The sequence below is a fragment of the Etheostoma cragini genome, chromosome 12 (assembly GCF_013103735.1).
Source record: "Etheostoma cragini isolate CJK2018 chromosome 12, CSU_Ecrag_1.0, whole genome shotgun sequence".
Taxonomy (NCBI): domain Eukaryota; kingdom Metazoa; phylum Chordata; class Actinopteri; order Perciformes; family Percidae; genus Etheostoma; species Etheostoma cragini.
Window position 1 is genome coordinate 23,109,649 of NC_048418.1, and position 19,963 is coordinate 23,129,611.

The 19,963-nt window shown below is 40.0% G+C and overlaps 3 protein-coding genes across 3 annotated transcripts in view; 1 reads left to right on the forward strand and 2 right to left on the reverse strand.

Annotated features, from left to right (window-relative positions):
* Positions 1 to 332: 332 nt before the first annotated feature.
* camk2n1a (calcium/calmodulin-dependent protein kinase II inhibitor 1a) lies at positions 333 to 1,694 on the reverse strand. Its single transcript, XM_034887507.1, has 2 exons — positions 1,189 to 1,694; positions 333 to 541 (listed from the first exon to the last, which is right to left on the reverse strand). The coding sequence occupies exons 1-2, from the start codon at positions 1,355 to 1,357 to the stop codon at positions 471 to 473; spliced, it is 240 nt and encodes a 79-aa protein (XP_034743398.1). The 5' UTR covers positions 1,358 to 1,694; the 3' UTR covers positions 333 to 470.
* Positions 1,695 to 9,954: 8,260 nt separating this feature from the next.
* Positions 9,955 to 13,827, reverse strand: mul1a (mitochondrial E3 ubiquitin protein ligase 1a). The gene is given in 7 exon segments (XM_034887505.1): positions 9,955 to 10,569; positions 10,841 to 11,072; positions 11,431 to 11,551; positions 11,651 to 11,738; positions 12,152 to 12,296; positions 13,704 to 13,740; positions 13,743 to 13,827. Coding segments are annotated over 7 exon segments (1,209 nt in total). The 5' UTR covers positions 13,813 to 13,827; the 3' UTR covers positions 9,955 to 10,053.
* alg3 (ALG3 alpha-1,3- mannosyltransferase) overlaps positions 13,768 to 19,963 on the forward strand; it is a 9,857-nt gene continuing 3,661 nt past the window's right edge. The window contains exons 1-9 of the mRNA XM_034887504.1: positions 13,768 to 14,030; positions 15,676 to 15,775; positions 15,875 to 16,022; positions 16,136 to 16,296; positions 16,426 to 16,546; positions 17,182 to 17,387; positions 17,899 to 17,975; positions 19,218 to 19,362; positions 19,704 to 19,959. Of these exons, the coding sequence (XP_034743395.1) occupies positions 13,850 to 14,030; positions 15,676 to 15,775; positions 15,875 to 16,022; positions 16,136 to 16,296; positions 16,426 to 16,546; positions 17,182 to 17,387; positions 17,899 to 17,975; positions 19,218 to 19,362; positions 19,704 to 19,884 (1,320 nt within the window). The 5' untranslated portion in view covers positions 13,768 to 13,849 and the 3' untranslated portion in view covers positions 19,885 to 19,959. The remainder of the gene's footprint in view (positions 14,031 to 15,675; positions 15,776 to 15,874; positions 16,023 to 16,135; positions 16,297 to 16,425; positions 16,547 to 17,181; positions 17,388 to 17,898; positions 17,976 to 19,217; positions 19,363 to 19,703; positions 19,960 to 19,963) is intronic.

Consider the following 19,963-nt stretch of genomic DNA (forward strand, 5'->3'; position numbering starts at 1 on the left):
AGCCTACCTACTGTACTGTACAATTTATTGAAATAGGGCTGGGATTTAGCATCCGCCTCCACTTGCAGTATTGTTTTGCTTACAGCGCTGTTGGAAAGGAAGAAGAGATGAAGTAATGACAAGTTCATCCATCATTAAAGTCAGCACAGGTTGAGACTCAGAGTCCGCCATCTCAACAGGAAAATCGGGATTCGTTTTTGGAGAATTGCCAGCAATCCCATGATAAATCTTGGTCTTTTCCAGAATCTCTCTTTCTCCACTTCTTTCTTTATCACTTTCCTCCACATTTCCCTTCCTTTAGCCTTCTCCATTTCCCTTTGTCTTCCCTTCCCCCTCGCCTTTCGTCAGCCACCCCAGCTTCGCTTCGTGCCGTCGCTTTTCTCCCGCAGTCCTCGAACATGCACAGCCGCTTCAAGTGCTTCAAATTCGGTCATCAAAATGAAAAAAGTCCGCAAGGCGTCGGGTCACGTTTAAACGCCGGGTGAAGACTTGTCTGTCATCCCCTTCAGGACCTCGTCTATCCGGTCATCCTCGATGACCACTGTGGAGAGACAAGCGGAGAGGACAGTGAGACCAGGACAGCAGGACATGTCTATACCCTAACATCCCAGTTAAATAGTGACTTCATTGTGAATATATTTTTTATAATGTCAACTAATTTTTATGCATGGGCCTATAGTGGAAGGGTAAATGGCGCACTAAATACAGCTTTTGCAAATAAGAGAAAATGTGCCAGTAGTGCGTGTTGCAGGTGATAACATTAATACAGTACATTAAAGCACTATTGCAAAGCCCCGACCTCGGGTACGCGCATTTTGTGAAAACAACTCATTCCCGGGAACGGCAACGAGCCTGGCTTGTTATCCTCACGGTGGAAACCTATTGTTTGGATTGGTACAGCATGGGGTGTGTCCTTACATGGAGGACATGTCTCGTGCATGTATATACAAACAAATGAAATGTCCTCGTCGACAGCAAGGAGTATCCTGTGTTGCATTTTCAAACAGCAATCTCAAAAAGTGGCTATAATATAACAATAATGACAAGATATAATATGAATAACGGCGTGTAGAGCATCCCAATAAAGTCACTATTCCCCCCATTTCTCATCACGTTAATAATTCTGCCCATGCACCAGTTATGGTGACAACATGCCGGGTGTCAGGTCTTTATTTAAGCATCCTTTACCTCGCTTGGCTCGCCCGATCTGTCCCAGCTTTGGGGGTCTTTTCGCCTGCGACGCAGCGTAAAAGGCGCTCGAGTCCTGCAGTCCACAACTAAAGGACATCTGGCTGACCTCGCTGTCCGCCCCGTAGCCGCTCATTTTCCCCTCGTTGTATGGCAGCACCTCGGACATGGTGGCACGACGGAGGATCACCAGCGTTGATTGGCGGGGAAAAAGTAGATAAAAGTGGCTTTATATGCGCAATAAAGCCGTAGTTCCGTTTATTTTGCGGGTGCAAGCTGCAGCGGTTGGTGCGTTGCTCCTGCTGGGCTCCTTTCTGGGTGTTACTCGGTGTGGATAAGGGGCCACCAGCGTCTCAGGTCCGGGTGTTGTTGTGGTCTCGCTGCGGTCTCCGGATGGGTTGCAGCTGCAGGGAGAGAGAGGGGCAGAGTGGGGTTGTGTTCGCCTGTGTGGAGGGCTGATGTCTGGTGAGGGAAGTGGGAGATCCCGGGATCATAAAGGAAACCCAGGCAGAACGGTGAAGTCATCCATCCGGGTGTGTGTGTGTGTGTGTGTGTGTGTGTGTGTGTGTGTGTGTGTGTGTGTGTGTGTGTGTGTGTGTAGGGGTGTAGAATAGAGGAGCAAGAGTGACCTCAACAGGCGAGAGATGAAAGTGAAGGGGCCCATTCTGAAGCAGGTTTCAGGCTTGGCTGTTCTTCATATCTGAGGAAAATAATGCCCCATTCTATAAAAACATGTAAAATAAATGGATACCTCAGAGTTCCGATTGTGAGCCTACAAAATAAAACCATTATGGGGTATTATTTTCTATCCAAGATATAATATAGGACTATGAAGTCAAGTCATAAAAAGACTCAGGTAGGCTATTTCTTTGCATGGTACTAAGTACATTTACCCAGTAGGGTGTACAATTTCCAGGCACTTGTACTAGAGTATTTCACAGTTGGAGGCTACGGGGGTAACATCTGACCTGCTGCCCCACATGGTACCATGTACTGTTTGGTAGAATATTTGTACTTATCATGCAACTTACAGATTAAGGTTTCCAGACAAAAACATGTGATTTCTTCCATCATTTGAAGTAGTAGTAGTACAGTATGTAGGCTCAGACAGGGAATCAGAGACAAAGATGTCTCTGTCAGTTACTGTCCATGTTATAAGATAACAACATATTAAAAAGATAGATGGGAAAATTAAAGGGGCGCTCCACTCTACTTATTAAGCACACAATGTACAGTAGAGGTCAGTTTACTACTTATGTTGAGTATGCAGTTGTGTAGTTTGTCTTCTGTGGGTCTGGAGGACTTCTAAAGTAGATTAACCCTGATGATGTCATTGTCTCAGTTTGGTGTCAGAGACTACAAAGTTTGCTGCATCATGGGAAATATAGGATTTAGGTTTTTTGACTAAAACGCTGGATATTTTCTGACTTTGACCGTCTCTTTAGAGTCTCCCAAACAATTACGAGACGGAAATACTAATGTCACAGCAGCGAAAGAAACAAAGTGCAAGGACAGATGCATAAATCTATTGATAAGAGAAAAGTAGAGACACTAAAATCCAACACATCAATATACTGTATTTTGATTATTATACACAATAAGAAGCATGAAAAATAAACCTCACATACAGTACATTTTATAAACTAGAAAATAGAGAAATATTGAACATGGTCCTGGTTGTGTCTGCAGGAAATACATGTGAATGTCTCATTTCAGGACCATGGACAGAGACAGTATAATTTATACATTAGCTGCACTTGGAATTACGTCACTTTCCCCTGCGTTGTTTTGGTTGCAGCCCGTGTTTCATCCCTGTTTACAGCATATGGTGTCTCATAAAAATGTAAAACAACGAGCTGACAGAGGGCCTATTTTTGGACCAAAACCTGTTTTAACAACTCAGGCCAGCTGACCTGTCTTTAAACATGGAAGCCATGGAAGCGTGTCCCTCTGCTTTAGCTGTAAGTCTGCATGTCCATTGAAAGCTACCAGCGGACACTTTTTGAGATTAGTGCTGTTGGAAATGCTCTTGGATTTCAATTCAATTTTATTTATAGCATCAATCTTAAAACAAGAGTTATCTCAAGCCTCTTACAGATAGAGGAGGTCTAGACCACACTCCAGAATATACAAGGACCCAACGGTTCTAGTAGCTCCCTCCAGAGCAAGCAACAGTGCGACAGTGGCGAGGAAAATATCCCTTTTAGGCAGAAACCTGGGACAGACCCAGGCTCTTGGTAGGCTGTGTCTGACCACCGGTTGGAGTTAGAATGAAGAGTGGCAGTAACAGTCCCACAAAATAGTAGTTTGTAGTAGTTCTATGTAGTATTCATGGCCTAGCAGGGCACTGTGGAGCATTACAAGGCCCAGCTGGGCGTAGCAGGGCACCGCAAAGCGTAGCAGGATGTAACAGGACGTCGCAGAACACGTAGCGGGACCATGGGGACAGCTGCTACCAGGATTCTGGAGCCTCCCTGATCCCTGAAATGCTCTTGGATTTCCAAGACTCTGCAGAAGCCAAAGCCTGAAACATGGTCCATATAAAGCACAGTACTGAGTCTTAAGGGCGTTTCTGTTAACCACCTAAGAAAACAAGCATGTCGGCTGCATGTCTTCTTTGGAGGTAGATGGACCCAAAATGATTGTTTGATTCATGATTCATGGAAAAAGCAATCCCAGAACTATTTCCAATTCACATTTTTACATGCATCCACACTCAATGTATTGTATAAAGCTACATAACGCATTAGAGATCGCTAAATCTACCTTTCTATCTAATTGTAAGTCCCCCCAGGTGATTCATGAAGGGGGTTTACATGATGTCATCAGTCAGCGACACAGTTAGAGGCTGCGGGGGGGGAAATCGGACCTGCTGCCTCCCTTTGGTACCATGTACTGCTTCATCTTAACTGTTTAGGGGGGGAAACTACTGTGTTATACCAACTGGATGCAGTTCTTTCTTAACCCTTACCCTAGTCCACCGCCTTATTAACCCTTGTGTTGTCCTCCCGAGTCAAAAACGGACAAAGATTTGACATTTTCGTCCCTTTTTCAGACTTTTTTTTTAGTTTCCAATAACACCACCATTGGTTATACTACTTTTTCGGAAATCATGGTCAATAACCCTCATTTAATTTGAATTATACCTAATATTTGAGTTAATAAAGCAGAGATTAGGAATTATTTTGACTAATAGAGGACCATACAGATAAGTGGATAATTGGATTTGCAAAGAGCGTTGTAAGGAATCCAATCCATATTTTTGTGGTTATTTGGTTAAAAAGAAACCCATATTTCAGACATAGACATTTTATAAAGGGGTCAAATTTGACCCAAGGACAACAGGAGAGTTAAGTCCAGTGCACTTAAATGCAAGGACACCTCATTTAGCTTCCTCTGTTGAGTTCAATTGATCTTTCTCAGTCCACATGCGGTGATTTCTCCTTCTCTGTCCCCTTCTTTCTCTTTGTCCATCTCTGCCTCTTTAGCAGGCAGCAGTCCTTAATGAGCCGGCTCACTCAATCAGTCACATCATCTCTTACAACGGCCCTGATCCTTAAGAAATGTGTGTGTGTGGGTGCGTGTGTGCTCGTGTGTGTGTGCTCTCAGAGCACTGCCTCCAATTATAAATGAATCACTACGCTGAGTCACTCACCTTCTACCCTTGAGCAGACCAGGTGCTGAACACAAACACACACACACACACACATAGTGTAGGCTGTACACACTAGCTAAGGAAAAGCCCAATAACAAGCATAGGGACACACACTACATGCAGTCCTGGACCACATGAAAGCACTGTGTAGGTTCTATGCTCTCCTCATTAGGAACATTATGTTGCATGTTCTCTTTTGAATCTGCGTCCTCCAATGGCTGCCCCCCCCCCACCGCGGCACAGGGGACGCTAAAGCTGGGATAACAACTTGGTCCAAGTGTTTCATTGCTGTGTTGCTGTATTTGGACGTGTGAGGACTTTTAAAGGAGAGCTTTTACTCAAGTACTTAGCCCTTTACTTTATATTTACATTACATAAAGTACACATATGTATCTGAAGCAGTTAAGATTAGCTTTCAAAATCTGCTTACATGTTCCTATATCAATGTTCTTTTTAATTCCCCAAAATAACACTATTGATTTCACACAATGCTCTTTGGCAAGTACAAATCTCTACTTTCATGAATTTTGGGGCGTCTTATTCAATTTTATAGCATTTGGAGAAAAATTGAAGTGGTTTTGAAATAGTATTGAGTAAAAGTTGACACATTCCAGTCTGTGATTATCCATCAACATCCATTCCTTTTATTTGAGTCTAAAGAATTTCTAATTTTTGCTTTTCGAGCTCAAACATTAGGCATCATTTCCTAAAAATGAGCTTTATTGACCACAAATCCCAAATATAACTGTAAAACTATAGTTAATAAGTTGGTTACGTAATGTTGAAAACGTCAAAAGAAGGGACAAAAATTGAAAAATGGGACAAAAACGTTAAAAACATCGATAAAAAGCATCAACTAAAAGTGTTGATTTTCATTTTGACGGGAACACAACACAAGTGTCATTGCTGCTTTATGTTAAGTAAAGGATCTAAATATTAATTTGTCCTAGATTTTATGCGTGTGAAGTGTAGGCTTTTAAAAATGAATGGATTAAAGTGGAAATACATATTCTACATTTCTAACTACAATTTGCATGTGTTCCCTTGCCTCCATTAGATTTACAGTACTGCTGTAAAAACAAACTGAAGGACCAAACTGATTTATTATTATATGTAAGCAGTGTGTATTTCCCTATGATAGCATCCAGGTCTGGCTCTCCTCAGCGCTTGCAGTCCCACTACTGTCACAAAGTAGGTCACCTACCCCACGTCTCCATGCATGCCCAAAGCAGATGGGGGACAGCGGTAATTGGCATCAGGGACCACAGCACGCTGGGATGGCTCTCTCTCCTGAGATGCCGCATCTCTACCTTTCCTCCTGCTGTCTGTCGAGTGTCTGCTCACGCCAAAGCTTAAATTTTTTTTTTAAAAAAATAAAAAAAATCCCCCTCCACTATGCCGTTCCCTGTCAAGAGCACAAGCACCAAATTTCATGGTGTGCATGTAGAATTTCAAAGATTTATCGAAACTTTTTCTGCCCATCTGGAGCTATGCCACATTCATTTTACACTCTACCTGCTATAGTTTGGCTGTGCTATTTTAGTTCACGCTTCCTAAAGAAATAAAGTACATTGAAATAAATTATAATATAACAATAAAAACAGAAATTATTACATTTAGACTAGTACTAAAGCCATTGCTCCGTCTGACTACATAATTTGAGACAAAACTGCAGCTTCTGCAACCATACTAGCAGCTCCATGAGGCTGTACAGTACTGCTAAATGCTAACATGCTAACCACTTTGAACTCACACTCACACATGCACCGACCCCCCCCCCACCCCCCCACCCCCCACCCCCACCCGCAGGCTTTCTTCGCCCACCTACTTTGAAATACTACCTAAAAGGTCACTGGAATTTTGTGCAATTTCATTACAGTGCAATATTTACTTATTATTAATACTTAACCATTTAATTTCAATATGTAATACTCAGGACTTTTGATACACAAAACTATATTTTTGCATAATGTGTATACAAAACCTCTATCTTTCTATGTTATATATTTATATAGTATACACTCCCCCTCCCTTTTTTCTGCACTACTTACACTTTACATTTTATATTTTTATATTTTATATTTTATATTTTATATTTTATATTTTTGTATTGTTATATTGTTATATTGTTAGATTTATATATATATATATATATATATATATATATATATATTTTTTTTTTCTTCTATATTTCTATATCTTTATATGTTTATATGTTATATTTTTATATTTTTATATTTAATATTTAAAATGTAGTATTTGTATATTTTCATGTCTTAATATGTTTATATTTGTATATTTTGTTATTGTCACTTATGTGTATTATGACAATGAAGGCATTCTATTCTATTCTATTCTATGTTTACCATGATCCCCACTTTAGTTTAGCATGTTAGCATGCTTGATAATCAACACTAAACACAAATCAAATTGCACAACATAAAAAATATGATAATTACTAGCCAAATCTAATGCTGCCGTTAAATCAATAAATGAGGTTTTACTGAACTTAACCACCTCTGTCTGCACCCCCATCACCACTAATCAGGGTCTACACCCATGAAGCACAGCCAATTAGAGAATAATCATATCATCTATATTGTTTGTCAGCTTTCAGAGTGAATTAAACAGGATATCATGGTGCACATTAATTGCATGTGACTTGGAAACTGTCTTCTGGAGCCATGTGTCCCTCACTGTCAGCCAGGACAGTGTGTCTCTCACTACCTCAAGTGAAGAAAGATGGACACCTAGTGGTAGACACCAACCTTTTAACATAATTCAGATCTACTGAAATACTCATAATTAAGCCTAAAGTAATTGTGGCAATGAAGGAAGAAAAGCAATCACTTATTTTACATTTCAGAGCTTTTATTTTATTTAAATTCATTTAACTTAATGTAGTAATTCAGGACAATGCACATTGATGAAAAAGTCCAGCAGCAAATTCCATCTGCAGTCCATTAGGCGGGTTGGAGTTACAGTAAAAAAAAAAAGACATTGGATAGTAACATATAGTATTAAAAACATTAGTAGATCAATTAGATTATCTCTATATGAACTATTAGTTTTTTTTTCCCATTGCACTCACTCCCTCCAAAAGCCCATGTAATGTTATTCCTATTGCACTTATTTTCAATTTTATGTATAGTATCAATTCATAAAAAGCGTTATCTCAAGACACTTTACAGATAGAGTAGGTCTAGACCACACTCCAGAATTTACAAGGACCCTTCTGCTCCAATGTCTTTTTATCTCCCCCCCCCCCATGCCCTAAGAGGTCTGTGAGTGCCACAGCAATAGTAATTCCTCAAGAGCCCCAGCTGCTGTTCTGCTGAGAGAGCTCGTGTAGAATTTGTCAAAGTGAACCCTTGTGACAGCGGAGGAAGATTCATGACATCCTGTGTCCCTCCACCTGCTCCCTTTTCACGCCAACTCAGGCTGCAATGCCCCCCTCTTCACCTTGCACCACCTCCAAACACACACACACACAGTACTTTTTCACTTTCTGTGGAAAAAAAGATGGGTTTTTGTCTCTCCACCCGTCTCCGTACCCTCTCACTACTTGTTAGGGATGACAGAAATAGTCAGCTTGATGACTAACTACACCCGAGTCTTTTCAGACCCCAGGTGCTGTCAACAAGCATTTGTGCCTATGGAAAAATTAAAAAAAAGACTCATGAATCATGAATTCCTATCATCTTGAGAGTCCTGTGAAACGTGGATCTATTCAGACATGAACTCCAATGCTGGTGTTTTAAGAGGAGCAGCAGCCATGTGATGTAACAGCTGCGGTTCAGATGTATGTGGATCGTTAAGAGATGCTAAAGATTGGTATATACACACCGAGCATAATGCAGTATTTCATAGTATCCCCAACCAAATCTGTATTCTAACATTTTAAGTTTTGTTACTGCTCCATTTCTTTAAAAAAAAAAAAAAAAGTGTGGAAAATACAGCTTTACATGACAGGAAGTGCTTCACAATCGGTTCATAGAGTGATGCTTTATTGTTTTATTCCAACTATCCATCATTTCACACACTCTCGCCTGTTTTCAGTGCATTAATAACACTCACTTTGTCTTATAAATGTAACTTTGCTTCAATAATGTCCTGTGACTCAAATACGTGATTGGTTGAAGCAAAAGCTGTGCTCCTTCTGACCAGATTTAAGTTATTCAGATACAGTTTATTTCCACTAAGACAGTAGCAGCCATATAAATTACCTTAAGGCACAGAACTAACTGGTAGGAAAATAAACATCGCTGTACACCTTTTTCTAATTACTTCATCTCCATGTATTTCTTATATACATTACAGATAAAATACCTCACTGAAACTCTGTAGTGAACAAAGTGCACATTATCCTTACAGTTCAGATTATTTTATACATACAGTATGTTCTTGAAAGACAATCTTTAGTCTTTACAGCAGTAAGATTGCAGACCAGGTGGAGCTAACAACCAGCCCAGCGGCCAATGGAAAGAGCCGGAATGGCTGGTGGTGGAGGACAGTCTTTCTGGCTGTCCGCCTGACGACGTCCCCCGCCTCTCCAGCTGGAGTGACTGGGAGGACTGGGTCAGCAAAAACTCAACCAGCACCAGCTTTTGTCACAAAGCACCAGACAGGTAACGTCAGAGGGCTTGAACTGTTTTCTATAGACCCAATCCATGGATGTGTAATGATAATAAGAATAATGATAAAATAATCGCTTTCTGGTTGTTTACAACATACCTCTATTGCACAGGATGACCAATCAGGGACGAGGAACAACTGCATGTTGCTCATCTCATTCACCTAAAACGCACGTTTGATGCTTTCGTGTGTCAGAACTTTCGCTAACGTTGGAGCTCGGAGACGAAACAAGCAAGTCGGTCTGGCCGGCGGTGAGATGTTTCTGTTCGTGACATTAGATTTGGTTTATCAAAGATGCTAACAAAGCAACACAGTACAGAAAATAAACATCTCTATATATATATTTCTTCAAACGTTAAAGTGACAGTTGAAAATGACAGCAGAAATAGACAAATTTGCTCATTTTACTAATCTCCAAAAATCAGACGTGATTGATGTGTTAGCGCGACGTCACAGTGATTAGGTCTATAGAGACTAAGGGTGTGGAAGAATTTCTCTAGACCTTTGAGGTGTAACGCTGGTACAGTTTGTGTGGCGTTGAAGCCCCACTGAGGTCACGTGATCACACAGAGGCATTAGACGTGATAGAGAGGCACCACTCTGCTGATATCCTGTCTGCATATAGGGCATCGGCGTTGTGGAAGAGCCTGGTAGCAGCTGTGGCAGCAGCACACATGCCCACAGTCCAACAGGATACAGTTCCGTGGCTGACTGAGGCAAATCACACAGGCGTTCTCTATGTGTTCCTCCGCCCCGTCTTGAAGGGCCTCAGGGCCCCTTACCGGGGCATGTGCTCTTGGGGCTTCAGCCCGCAGTCTCTCAAATTCCATTCTCTCCCGCTCCCTCTCCCAGCGAAGTTTTAGTTGGTGGTAGTAGCGTCGGCCGACCCAAAAGAGGACCGCTGCCCCTGCCAAAGCGGAGCCAATGGTCAGCGCCTTCCACAAAACCGCCTTGCTCTCTTGCTCTCCCAGCAGGGTGTCGAAGTCCGTAATGCTCAAAAAATACTGTGAGCCGTTAGAGGGGGGTCGGAGATTCAGGGTGCCGTCCGTGTCCAGTATCAACTCGCCCACGCCGGTAAGAGTTGTGCCCACCTGGGGGAAAAAAGGGGGGAATATTTGTAAAAATGTATCATTAAGACCCGTTTCTGTTAATATTTGCTGTTGTGGTTTGCGAAGAAAATGTTTATACCTTGCCCAAAGCAAATTAATCCTTCAATCATCCAATCATTTGTCATATGAAATCATATAAAATACAATTCTAGTGAAATGTAATCCTGTCAGTTCCTAATTGCATTAAAACAGTAATAACAATAACTGTATATGTTTATGATGTTCCACATTAGTATCTCATCTAAAAACTGACTTTGAGCATTTCCTCGGTCTCCAGTTGCCCTTTCAGCTTCTCCCCACTGAGGTATTGTCCTATGATGTCACCCAAGCCCGAGTTGACCTGGTGGAACTTCTCGTGGGTAGTCTCCATGTGGACTCCAGAGGCCTGCAGAGGGCACAGGACTTTGACTGCGGTCTCATTGGATCCCACCAACACAAAGGGCACCGCGTTCACTCTTTGGTGCAAGACTCGTTCACTGTCCGTCCTGCAACAGGTAGAGGGAGGAACAACGGGTCTTTTCAGTCCACAGATATGAAGACAAAATATCATAAACACTATATTGGAACTTTGGGGTTGCCTCATTGTTTTATGTGTACATAAACACCCAAAAACCCATAAACAGATTGTGGAATTTTTAAAGGGTCTAAAGTCCAGTCGGACTATTCTACTTCAGTTCATTAACTCTCATGTATATCTGTTACTTTCTATACTTATCTGTATTTATCTCTAATGTTTCTGTTGTACTGCTGCAACAACCGATTTCCTCTCACTGTGGCTCAACAATGGTGTTTCTTATTATATCATAATGCCACACTGTATTATTGTCTTGATAGAGTTCTCACCAGGTGCGGGACATCCCATTCCACACCAGCCTGTGTTCTCTCAACGTGAATTTCTGCAACACCCCGACAAAGTCTTTTTGGAAAGGGCTCGTCAGAGGATCGCCTACTGGTTTCACAGCACCTACAGTGTAAATACACACATGATAGAAAACTAGGTTTTTTTGTGGGGGAAAAACATGCTTTCAGATCTTGTCCGTATCAAAAACTGTGAGACATTTACCTTCGATGACAGCGTACTGTAGACACGCTCCTGGAGTCACTTTCAAAATGTCTTTGAGTTTTCCATCTATGGTGAAGTGTGGAGCATCCTGACAACACGAGACACAGACTAATTTGTATATGCAGTATACATACTGTAGTACTGCAGAAAGCCTTCAGGTTGTACAAAATATGGGTTTCTGTCACACAAAAGCCAGCTTATTTATGTTACTGTTCTCAGGATTTAGATTTTTCCTTCTGAACTTTTGCATGGTCTACTTCTTCAGTCCTCTAAAAAATGTATAGAAACACTAGAAGACACTGCTTAAGTCACAAGTCCACTAGTTTAAAAACAACTAGCCTAAAAGATTGACCTTGCTGTAAACACACGTAAAGAGGATTTCAAGCAGTATTTTAAAGCTGAAGATTGTTTACATGGTACAAAAAACAGAAAATTGGAAATTCCAAAATATAACAATGTCAAGTTATGTTGTATGTTACTTGCACGTGGACCTCCACTGACATCGAGTTTATCTAGTGTTGTCCGGCTCTTCCTGTAGAGGTAGTAGCAGATGCCTGAGAAGGCAAGGCTGGCCCCAAGACACGCTGCCTCTGTCATCTTCACAGGAAATCCATCCATTCTCTCAGAGTCTCCTCTCACTGCCGACCTGCACAAACACATGATCAAATCAATCCATTGTTTTCTTTATGTCGTTAACACTCGTGTTCTTGCCGCCAACCTGGAATCCAGTTTTTTATTTTTTTAAAGTTATGGTCGTCTTTTTTCGACCCTTTTGTGGCATCCCCCCAATGTTTTTGTCACTTTTTCAAAGTTTGTCGAATTTTTCTGACCCTTTTGAAATTGTTGTGGCTTTCCCCCCAAATTTTTTTAACATTTTATTTTTATTTTTACAGTGATCACTTTTTTGACATTTTTGTTACTTTTTCGACATCTTTCTCGGTGTTTTTTTTAAACTTACTTTTTATTGCCGTCACAAAAAATGACAAGTATACATATAAAAATACATACTTTAGAAACACACATTAGGAGATGGTCAAGTCTACTACAGTAAGTGTAAAATACAATTATAAAATACAAATAAATTAAGAAAAAAATAAAATAAATAAATAAGCAAATAAAAGAGGTAATTAGAGTTATTAAAAGCAGGATTCTCAGTGAAGAAGTCAAGTTCCCATCTATAATGTTATCTGGGACTATACCCAGTATGTATAGTGCTGGATCCAACTTAAAATCAATACCCAAAACATGTGCTATTTCCTTTTGAATATTATTTCCTTTATAATCTAAAATATTTGGGCAATCCCAAAATATATGTGTAAAATCCCCTACCAAACCGCAGCCACTCCAACATCTGTAAAGTTCATTTACCAATTGTTTCTTCTCCAAAGGCTATAAAATTGACAAAAAGCACACAAATTCAATGAAGGTAGTGAACTGATTATTATTATTAACCCAAATTTCTGATATAGAAACTTTTTGGAAAGGGGTCGAAGATAACAGGACAAAACAAGTGCAATTTTGCTGTACCTATTAAAAAAAAAAAAGGTTTGACTAATGCAGTGGAAAATCTCAGTGCTGTATTCTGCTAAACTGACTTAATGCTTTCAATGTTTTTTGACGTCTTGTTATCATTGTGTGTATTGTGTATGGAGTGGGTATTGCAGATGAAAATGTACGTTGGATAACTTAATGTCTGTCTTTGTTAATAGTGTCATACAAAATGGGTAGCAATTGCTACCCATTTTGTATGGCACTATTTCAAGGCCTATTTCAATGTATTAATACATTGAAAGCGCATTTTCTATCATATAAGCGTGTCACATGACTTAACGTTAGCTAGTTAGCTAACGTTGCAACGTTAGCTAGCTAACTCATATTTTTGAAGTTAGCTGCTAGCCAGCTAACGTTGTTATAGGCAGCAGGGGAACAGCAGTGACCTCTAAACGTTTTAACATTAGCTATTGCTAACTATATGAACAATTATAATGAATGTCTAAAAGTATATATGTCTTAATTGTCAATTACGATTAGATATAAATCAGTTTTTTGTTACCTGTCAGAGTACAGAAGAGTCAAGTTGACATACTCGGTTGTTGAACAGTGTCGTCCTTGTGACGTAGTGATGAAAACATTGCGTGATGACGTACAACGGCGCATGTCATCGTCGGCCTTTTTCCACTCTGTCTCTACGCCGCCGAGATGGCAGGAGGTGTGCGGAAAAAGTCTGCTGTTTCCCCGTCCCCGCTATGGGGGAAACTTCACGCACTGTGGCAGGACAAACATTTGGTCCTGTTCAAGACGGAATACACGTTACTGGTCGTTTCAGTTTTATGGTTCCTGGAGGTCGGGATAAATGTGTGGGTCATACAGAAAGTAGCATGTAAGTATCTTCACGGCTAGTTAGCATGCTATGGTGCTTTGCTATTTTCTGGACGCATTTCAACGCTAAGGAGCTAGCATTAGCAAGCATACCAACTTACACTGCCACCTGTCAAAGGGAATTTACTGCACTTGCATGGCCATATACAATCCTCTGTTCTCTTCTAGTGTTACGTGACATTCTTTATTTTCAGCAGCTGCTGCCTAAAACGTTATGCAGCTAAAGATATGATATTTACTGGCAATAATCTCAACTCGTAGAGGCATGATGAATAACGTTAGCTGCCCACTAAACTTATATTCTAAGCATTTAGTATGTCCTCCATGTTATTTTTGACAAATCTACTTATTTGTCTGATGTAAGGCTGTAATTAAAAATAAAATGACCGAATATAGTGAAACATGCCTATCAAAAGCCGAGTTGAGGTCTTCAGTTTTCTTTTTGTCCTACCAATAGTCCAAAATCGTTAACATATGGGTTTTTGGTCATTGTGTCAAATAATTAATCATAGGACACACCTTTAGACACAGAGTAGTTTTATGTTTTATTTGTTTAAATAACGTTAGATAAAGAGGTTATTTACAATATCAGTAGAAACATTAAATGTATAATAGGAAATACTTAGGGTGGGAATCTCTGGGCACTTCATGATTCGATTCCAAATCGATTATTGACGCATTTCGATGCAACGGTTTTTTCTTTAATGTACATTTCTATGATTGATTTAAAAAAAATATACATGTAAATCTGAGTTTGTTAGATTTTGACACTGCAGTATTTGTCACAGACAAGTTTTCATGAAATGTTTCGTGTACTGAGGTTTTTATTGTGTTGTCCTTGTCAGAGGCTCAGTCATGATTAAAGGTGGAGAATTGGATTCTTAGAACATGAAACATGAGGTGGTCACATGTAATGCGATAAAGTAGATGAAATGTGTTTTGCCTAATCATTTTATGCATGTCTTATTAGATCATGTTTATATATAAAAAATTTCCTTTTGGCCAATTTTTTTAAATTTTTTTTTCTGCACTCTTGCCTAAATTCCAAGTTGTTGTCTATTATTCCATCCTCTTTTAGTCACTCTGTTTTTTTACTAGTGTGTATGTATGTATGTATGTGTGTATGTATATATATATATATATATATAAATATATATATATATATATATATATATATATATATATATATATATATATACATATATATATATATATATATATATATATATATATATATATATATATATATATATAATATTTGTGTGTGTATGTAGGCTGCATTAAATAGAGAACCCCAAATAAGCTACTAAAAGTATTTCGGAGGGGGCCCGAGAACAATATACATCCAACTAACAACCAAAAACTCAATTTACCATGGACTCATTAAAGACAATTACAAAAGAAAATCCAACGACAACAGATAAACGATCCCAGCACAAATTGTAGCACTTACAGAATAAGCGACAATAAGAAAAAAGCAGTTTTTGCTCGAGACGTTCCTTGAAGATGGAGACAGAATACAACAATTTCAAGTTTTCGTCAAGCTTGTTCCAAGAGTTGTTTTCTATTATTTTTGCCTCCCCTAGGAAATACAGAGATAACCTTCCCCATCAATCATGATCACTAATTTACGCTCTTTATTGCAGACACTGAGATAGACTGGAAAGCTTACATGGATGAAGTAGAGGGAGTCATCAATGGTACCTACGACTACACCCAGCTTAAAGGAGACACCGGCCCCTTGGTGTGAGTTTTTTTTTGAAGGTTTTCAGTGATGTAGGTCACTCCATCCTGTAGTTAGATGTAGTTTTCAGTGCAGGATGAAAGAACACCTTGTTGTTGCAGGTACCCGGCTGGCTTTGTCTACATCTTCACAGCTCTCTACTACATCACCAGCCGTGGGGTGAACATCCGTCTGGCCCAGTACCTTTTTGCTGCTTTCTACCTCATCACGCTGCTGCTCGTCTTCCGGATTTACAACCGAACCAAGAAGGTCAGTCTGCGTGACAAAAGCCTCAGTTACCATGTTGCATTACACAATTTCATAATACTAATTTCCCTTGACATGCAGTAATTATATTTCTTTGCTTCTTCTAATTTCTCCAGGTTCCTCCCTATGTGTTCTTCTTTGTGTGCTGTGCTTCTTATCGGATCCACTCCATCTTTGTGTTGCGGCTCTTTAATGATCCAGTGGCCATGATGCTGCTGTTTGCAGCTGTCAACCTCTTCATGGATGGACACTGGACCCTGGGCTGTGGCCTTTACAGGCAAGAAGCAAAATGCAGATTTTCATCTGGCTTTTCATGGAATGGAGAACTATATATCAGTGTTTTTTTGTTTTTTTACCATGCGTTACATGATGAAATTACAACTCAATCTTCCTCTCTTTCTGACAGTTTAGCAGTGTCTGTGAAAATGAATGTGCTCCTCTTTGCTCCGGGACTACTTTTCCTCCTCCTGTCTGAGTTTGGTCTAATCCGGACAATCCCCAAACTTTCTCTGTGTGCGGGCTTACAGGTAAAATATTCCTTTAATCCGTCCTGTTGTCTTCGGGTCATGACCCCTTTCCAAAAAGTTTCCTTATCCGAAATTTGGGTTTCTTCAAACAAATTTTCTAAAAAAGTAACGTGGATGGTTCCCTACAATGCTTCTCACAAGTTAAACACATAATCAGTTTAGTACTTTTATTGAATTTGGGTGTTTTTATAGCATGTGGAGAAAAAACAATTGGTAAAAGAAGAACTTTTTAAAGTGCAAAAAAGAGAGAAAGATGTCAAATAAAGTGACTAAAATGTGGACAAATTTCAAATATAGTGACATTAATGTCACAAAAAGTAACAATTGTCAAAAAGTGAGAAATGTAACAAAAAAAAAAAGCTTTAAAAATTTGGGAAAAAACAACGGAAATTTCAAAAATCAACAAAATCATTGTGGGAAAGCCACAAAAGGGTCAAAAAAGACGACCAAAACTCTGATTAAAACGTTTTTCATTTTAAATTAAGACTCTAAAACTAAAATGTCCAGGTCAGCAGGAAGACAACACGATGGATAACACAACCAGGCACAGTTATACTGGCATACTCACGTATTTTTTTAATGTTGTCCAGTTTTGGCAAGCATAGTGTCTAAATGATTCTGTCTCGATATTGCAGCTTTTGCTGGGTCTGCCTTTCCTCCTGGAGAATCCCATGGGTTATATAAGCCGGGCGTTTGATCTCGGCCGTCAGTTTATGTTTAAATGGACGGTCAACTGGCGCTTCCTGCCGGAATGGTTCTTCTTGAATCGGTACTTCCACTTCCTCCTGCTGGCCGCCCACCTGCTCACCGTGCTGCTCTTTGCTCTCCGCCGTTGGAAGAGGTGAGACAGACTTTGGCTCTGCCGAGGGTACTGTTGGCATTATAGTTTGACAAGAGCTGGAATAAGTCGGGGGTTAAAGTCGTGCTTTAACAGTTTTTTTTAGCAGTTTTTTTCAACCTGAAAATCAACGGCCTTACCTTATTTTCTGTGATTAAACATGTATTCCTGACTCAATTCAGAAATTTATTCTGGATATGACCACTTTTCCCAAGATAAGAATGATCACATAGTGGCTTTTTAACATGAATTATAACCTTATGACAAAATACAAACCCCACTTGTAAAGACTGATTGCATTCCCTAAACATATTCTGAATGTTATCTCAATTATTTGAAATTGAGATAAAGACAACATTTGGTAATAGATTATGAAGTAAAATGTTATTTTAGAATTGTTTTAAAAACCCTAAATAAGTCACAGGTCAGTATGACCCGAGGGTCCCAAAAGTGAAGACAATTCAAGGGTTAAAAGAAGCATGAGGCTCATATGAATAATCTTCTCTCTTCCCAGGCCAGGAGAAAGTATCTTCGAACTCCTCAAGGAGCCGAGCAAGAGGAAAACTCCTAGTCAGAAAAACACTGCTGATCATATCCTTTTGTTCCATTTGAATCTACTCATATCTGCAGAACACTGTTCCTTAAAGGAGCATTCCTGTCGATTTCAACTTGTAGCTGTTTTTGTTTTTATTTTTTTATTAATTTGTAGTGCTGTCAGTAGCGAGACGACTGAAACCAATCGCTGCTGCCTACACCGAGTTATCCTCCTGCTAGAGTTAGCCCTCAACAGGCTTCAACAGGGCAAGTTTTGAGCTTCTGTACATTGTGACAGTTTGTCTTTATCCATTTTGTTTTCTTTAAATGGTCAAAGGGTGCCCGCCAGGTCCCTCTCTTGACATCTAAGATAGTCTTAGTCCAGTTAAAGGTTTATGTCTATTGCATTTTCTATGTAGGATATAGATCAAACCACACAAGCTTGCACAGAGAAAAACAATCACACTAAACAAATGAAAAGATAAACCCAACTAAACACACACACACAATTCAAGATTCCAATCAAATGTTCATATATTTAACACAAAAATTAAGCAAAGCACTCAGTCCCACAGAAAAAACTGTATTGTCCAAAAATACCAGATTTAAAGAGTCCAGAAAAAATCATACAAAAAACTCCCCCTCTGATTTTCTTATAACTTGGTTCGTTTGTGGAGCAAAACAGAATAACAAATAAGTTTGTCTCAACGCAATCTTTTAGTCCCCCCGTACATGCAACAGAAATTAAAGGCACTTTAAGTAAAAATGGCCACACTTACAGACTTTAGTCTAATCAGTAAGTCCGGAATCCAGTCCGGGGTTTAGCGGGAGTAATGGGTGGAAGACCGGGTTTTCAGGTCCAAAGTTTTTAGGTAGGCTGATCAGTAAGGGCGAGCTAGTCTCGTTTTGTTTCAAAATACTTAAGTAATCGCTAAGAGCACCTCTAAGGGTCTGGCATCGAGTAATGAAAGTCGGCCATCTTGAGGGGCGGCAACAAGCGTGCATTTGAAAATCTCACTGCACGCAATTGGACAACACTACGACCAATCGCAACAACACACGGGGTGACGTATCCAGAGCCCCATACGCTTAGCTACCAGCTGAGCTAACAGGTAGATTAAACTGTTGTCATCTGTTCAGCTCGCCTCTGGCCCCGCCTACATCACATACACCGATGTGATTGGTGCCGCTCAGCTAAAAGGGCATAGTTAATGAGCAGCATTACTCGATGCCAGAGTAACTCGCTGACAAAATTCAAGTTCCGGATTTCCAGGGTAGTTAACCTTAACAGAATATCACAGATGGTGCTGATTCTCTTCACCTCTAACTTCATTGGCATGTGCTTCAGTCGTTCGTTGCACTACCAGTTCTACGTCTGGTACTTCCACACGCTGCCTTACCTGCTCTGGAGTGGAGGAGTCAAGAAGCTGGCCCACCTGCTCAGGTAAAAGGGAGTCTCAATACTAAAACCATAAGTTCCATTATTGATTAGTTTTGTAAGTCTGACATATATTTAATTTATAAAGAAGTACATAACATGTATTTTCTGCTTTGGGGCCGCTTTGTTGGAAACATGAGTCAGCGTCAGTGTTACCGTAGAAACAGTATTTTTTTAGGTGAATCATAGGTAAAAATAAATGAATCAAAAATATATTTGTAGGAGAAAGAATCGATTTAAAAAAAAAAAAAAAAAAATCATGATACATATGATTCCCCAGAAAATAGGGTCCAGGTAAAAAACAAAATCCTTTAAATATGTATTTTTTTTTTTCTCCTTGTGTTCAGGGTCCTGATCCTGGGTCTGATCGAGCTTTCATGGAACACTTACCCCTCTACTAACAGCAGCTCAGCTGCCCTCCACGTCTGTCACCTCATCATCCTCCTGTGTCTGTGGCTGGCTCCGCCGCTGCCTCCAGCCCCAGCAGAACCACGAGAACACACACCCGTCAAAGACAAAAGCCAGTGACCCACAGCATGATTGGACCAGAACGTTGTATTCAAGTCTAATCAGCTGCCAAACAGCCTCCACCCCCCCCCCCCCCCCC

Excerpts from the sequence above, each read along its gene's own strand:
- camk2n1a (XM_034887507.1), bottom strand. The coding sequence starts at position 1,357 with ATGTCCGAGGTGCTGCCATACAACGAGGGGAAAATGAGCGGCTACGGG. Across the intron at positions 542-1,188 it reads GATCGGGCGAGCCAAGCGAG|TGGTCATCGAGGATGACCGG; the intron begins GTAAAGGATGCT and ends GTCTCTCCACAG.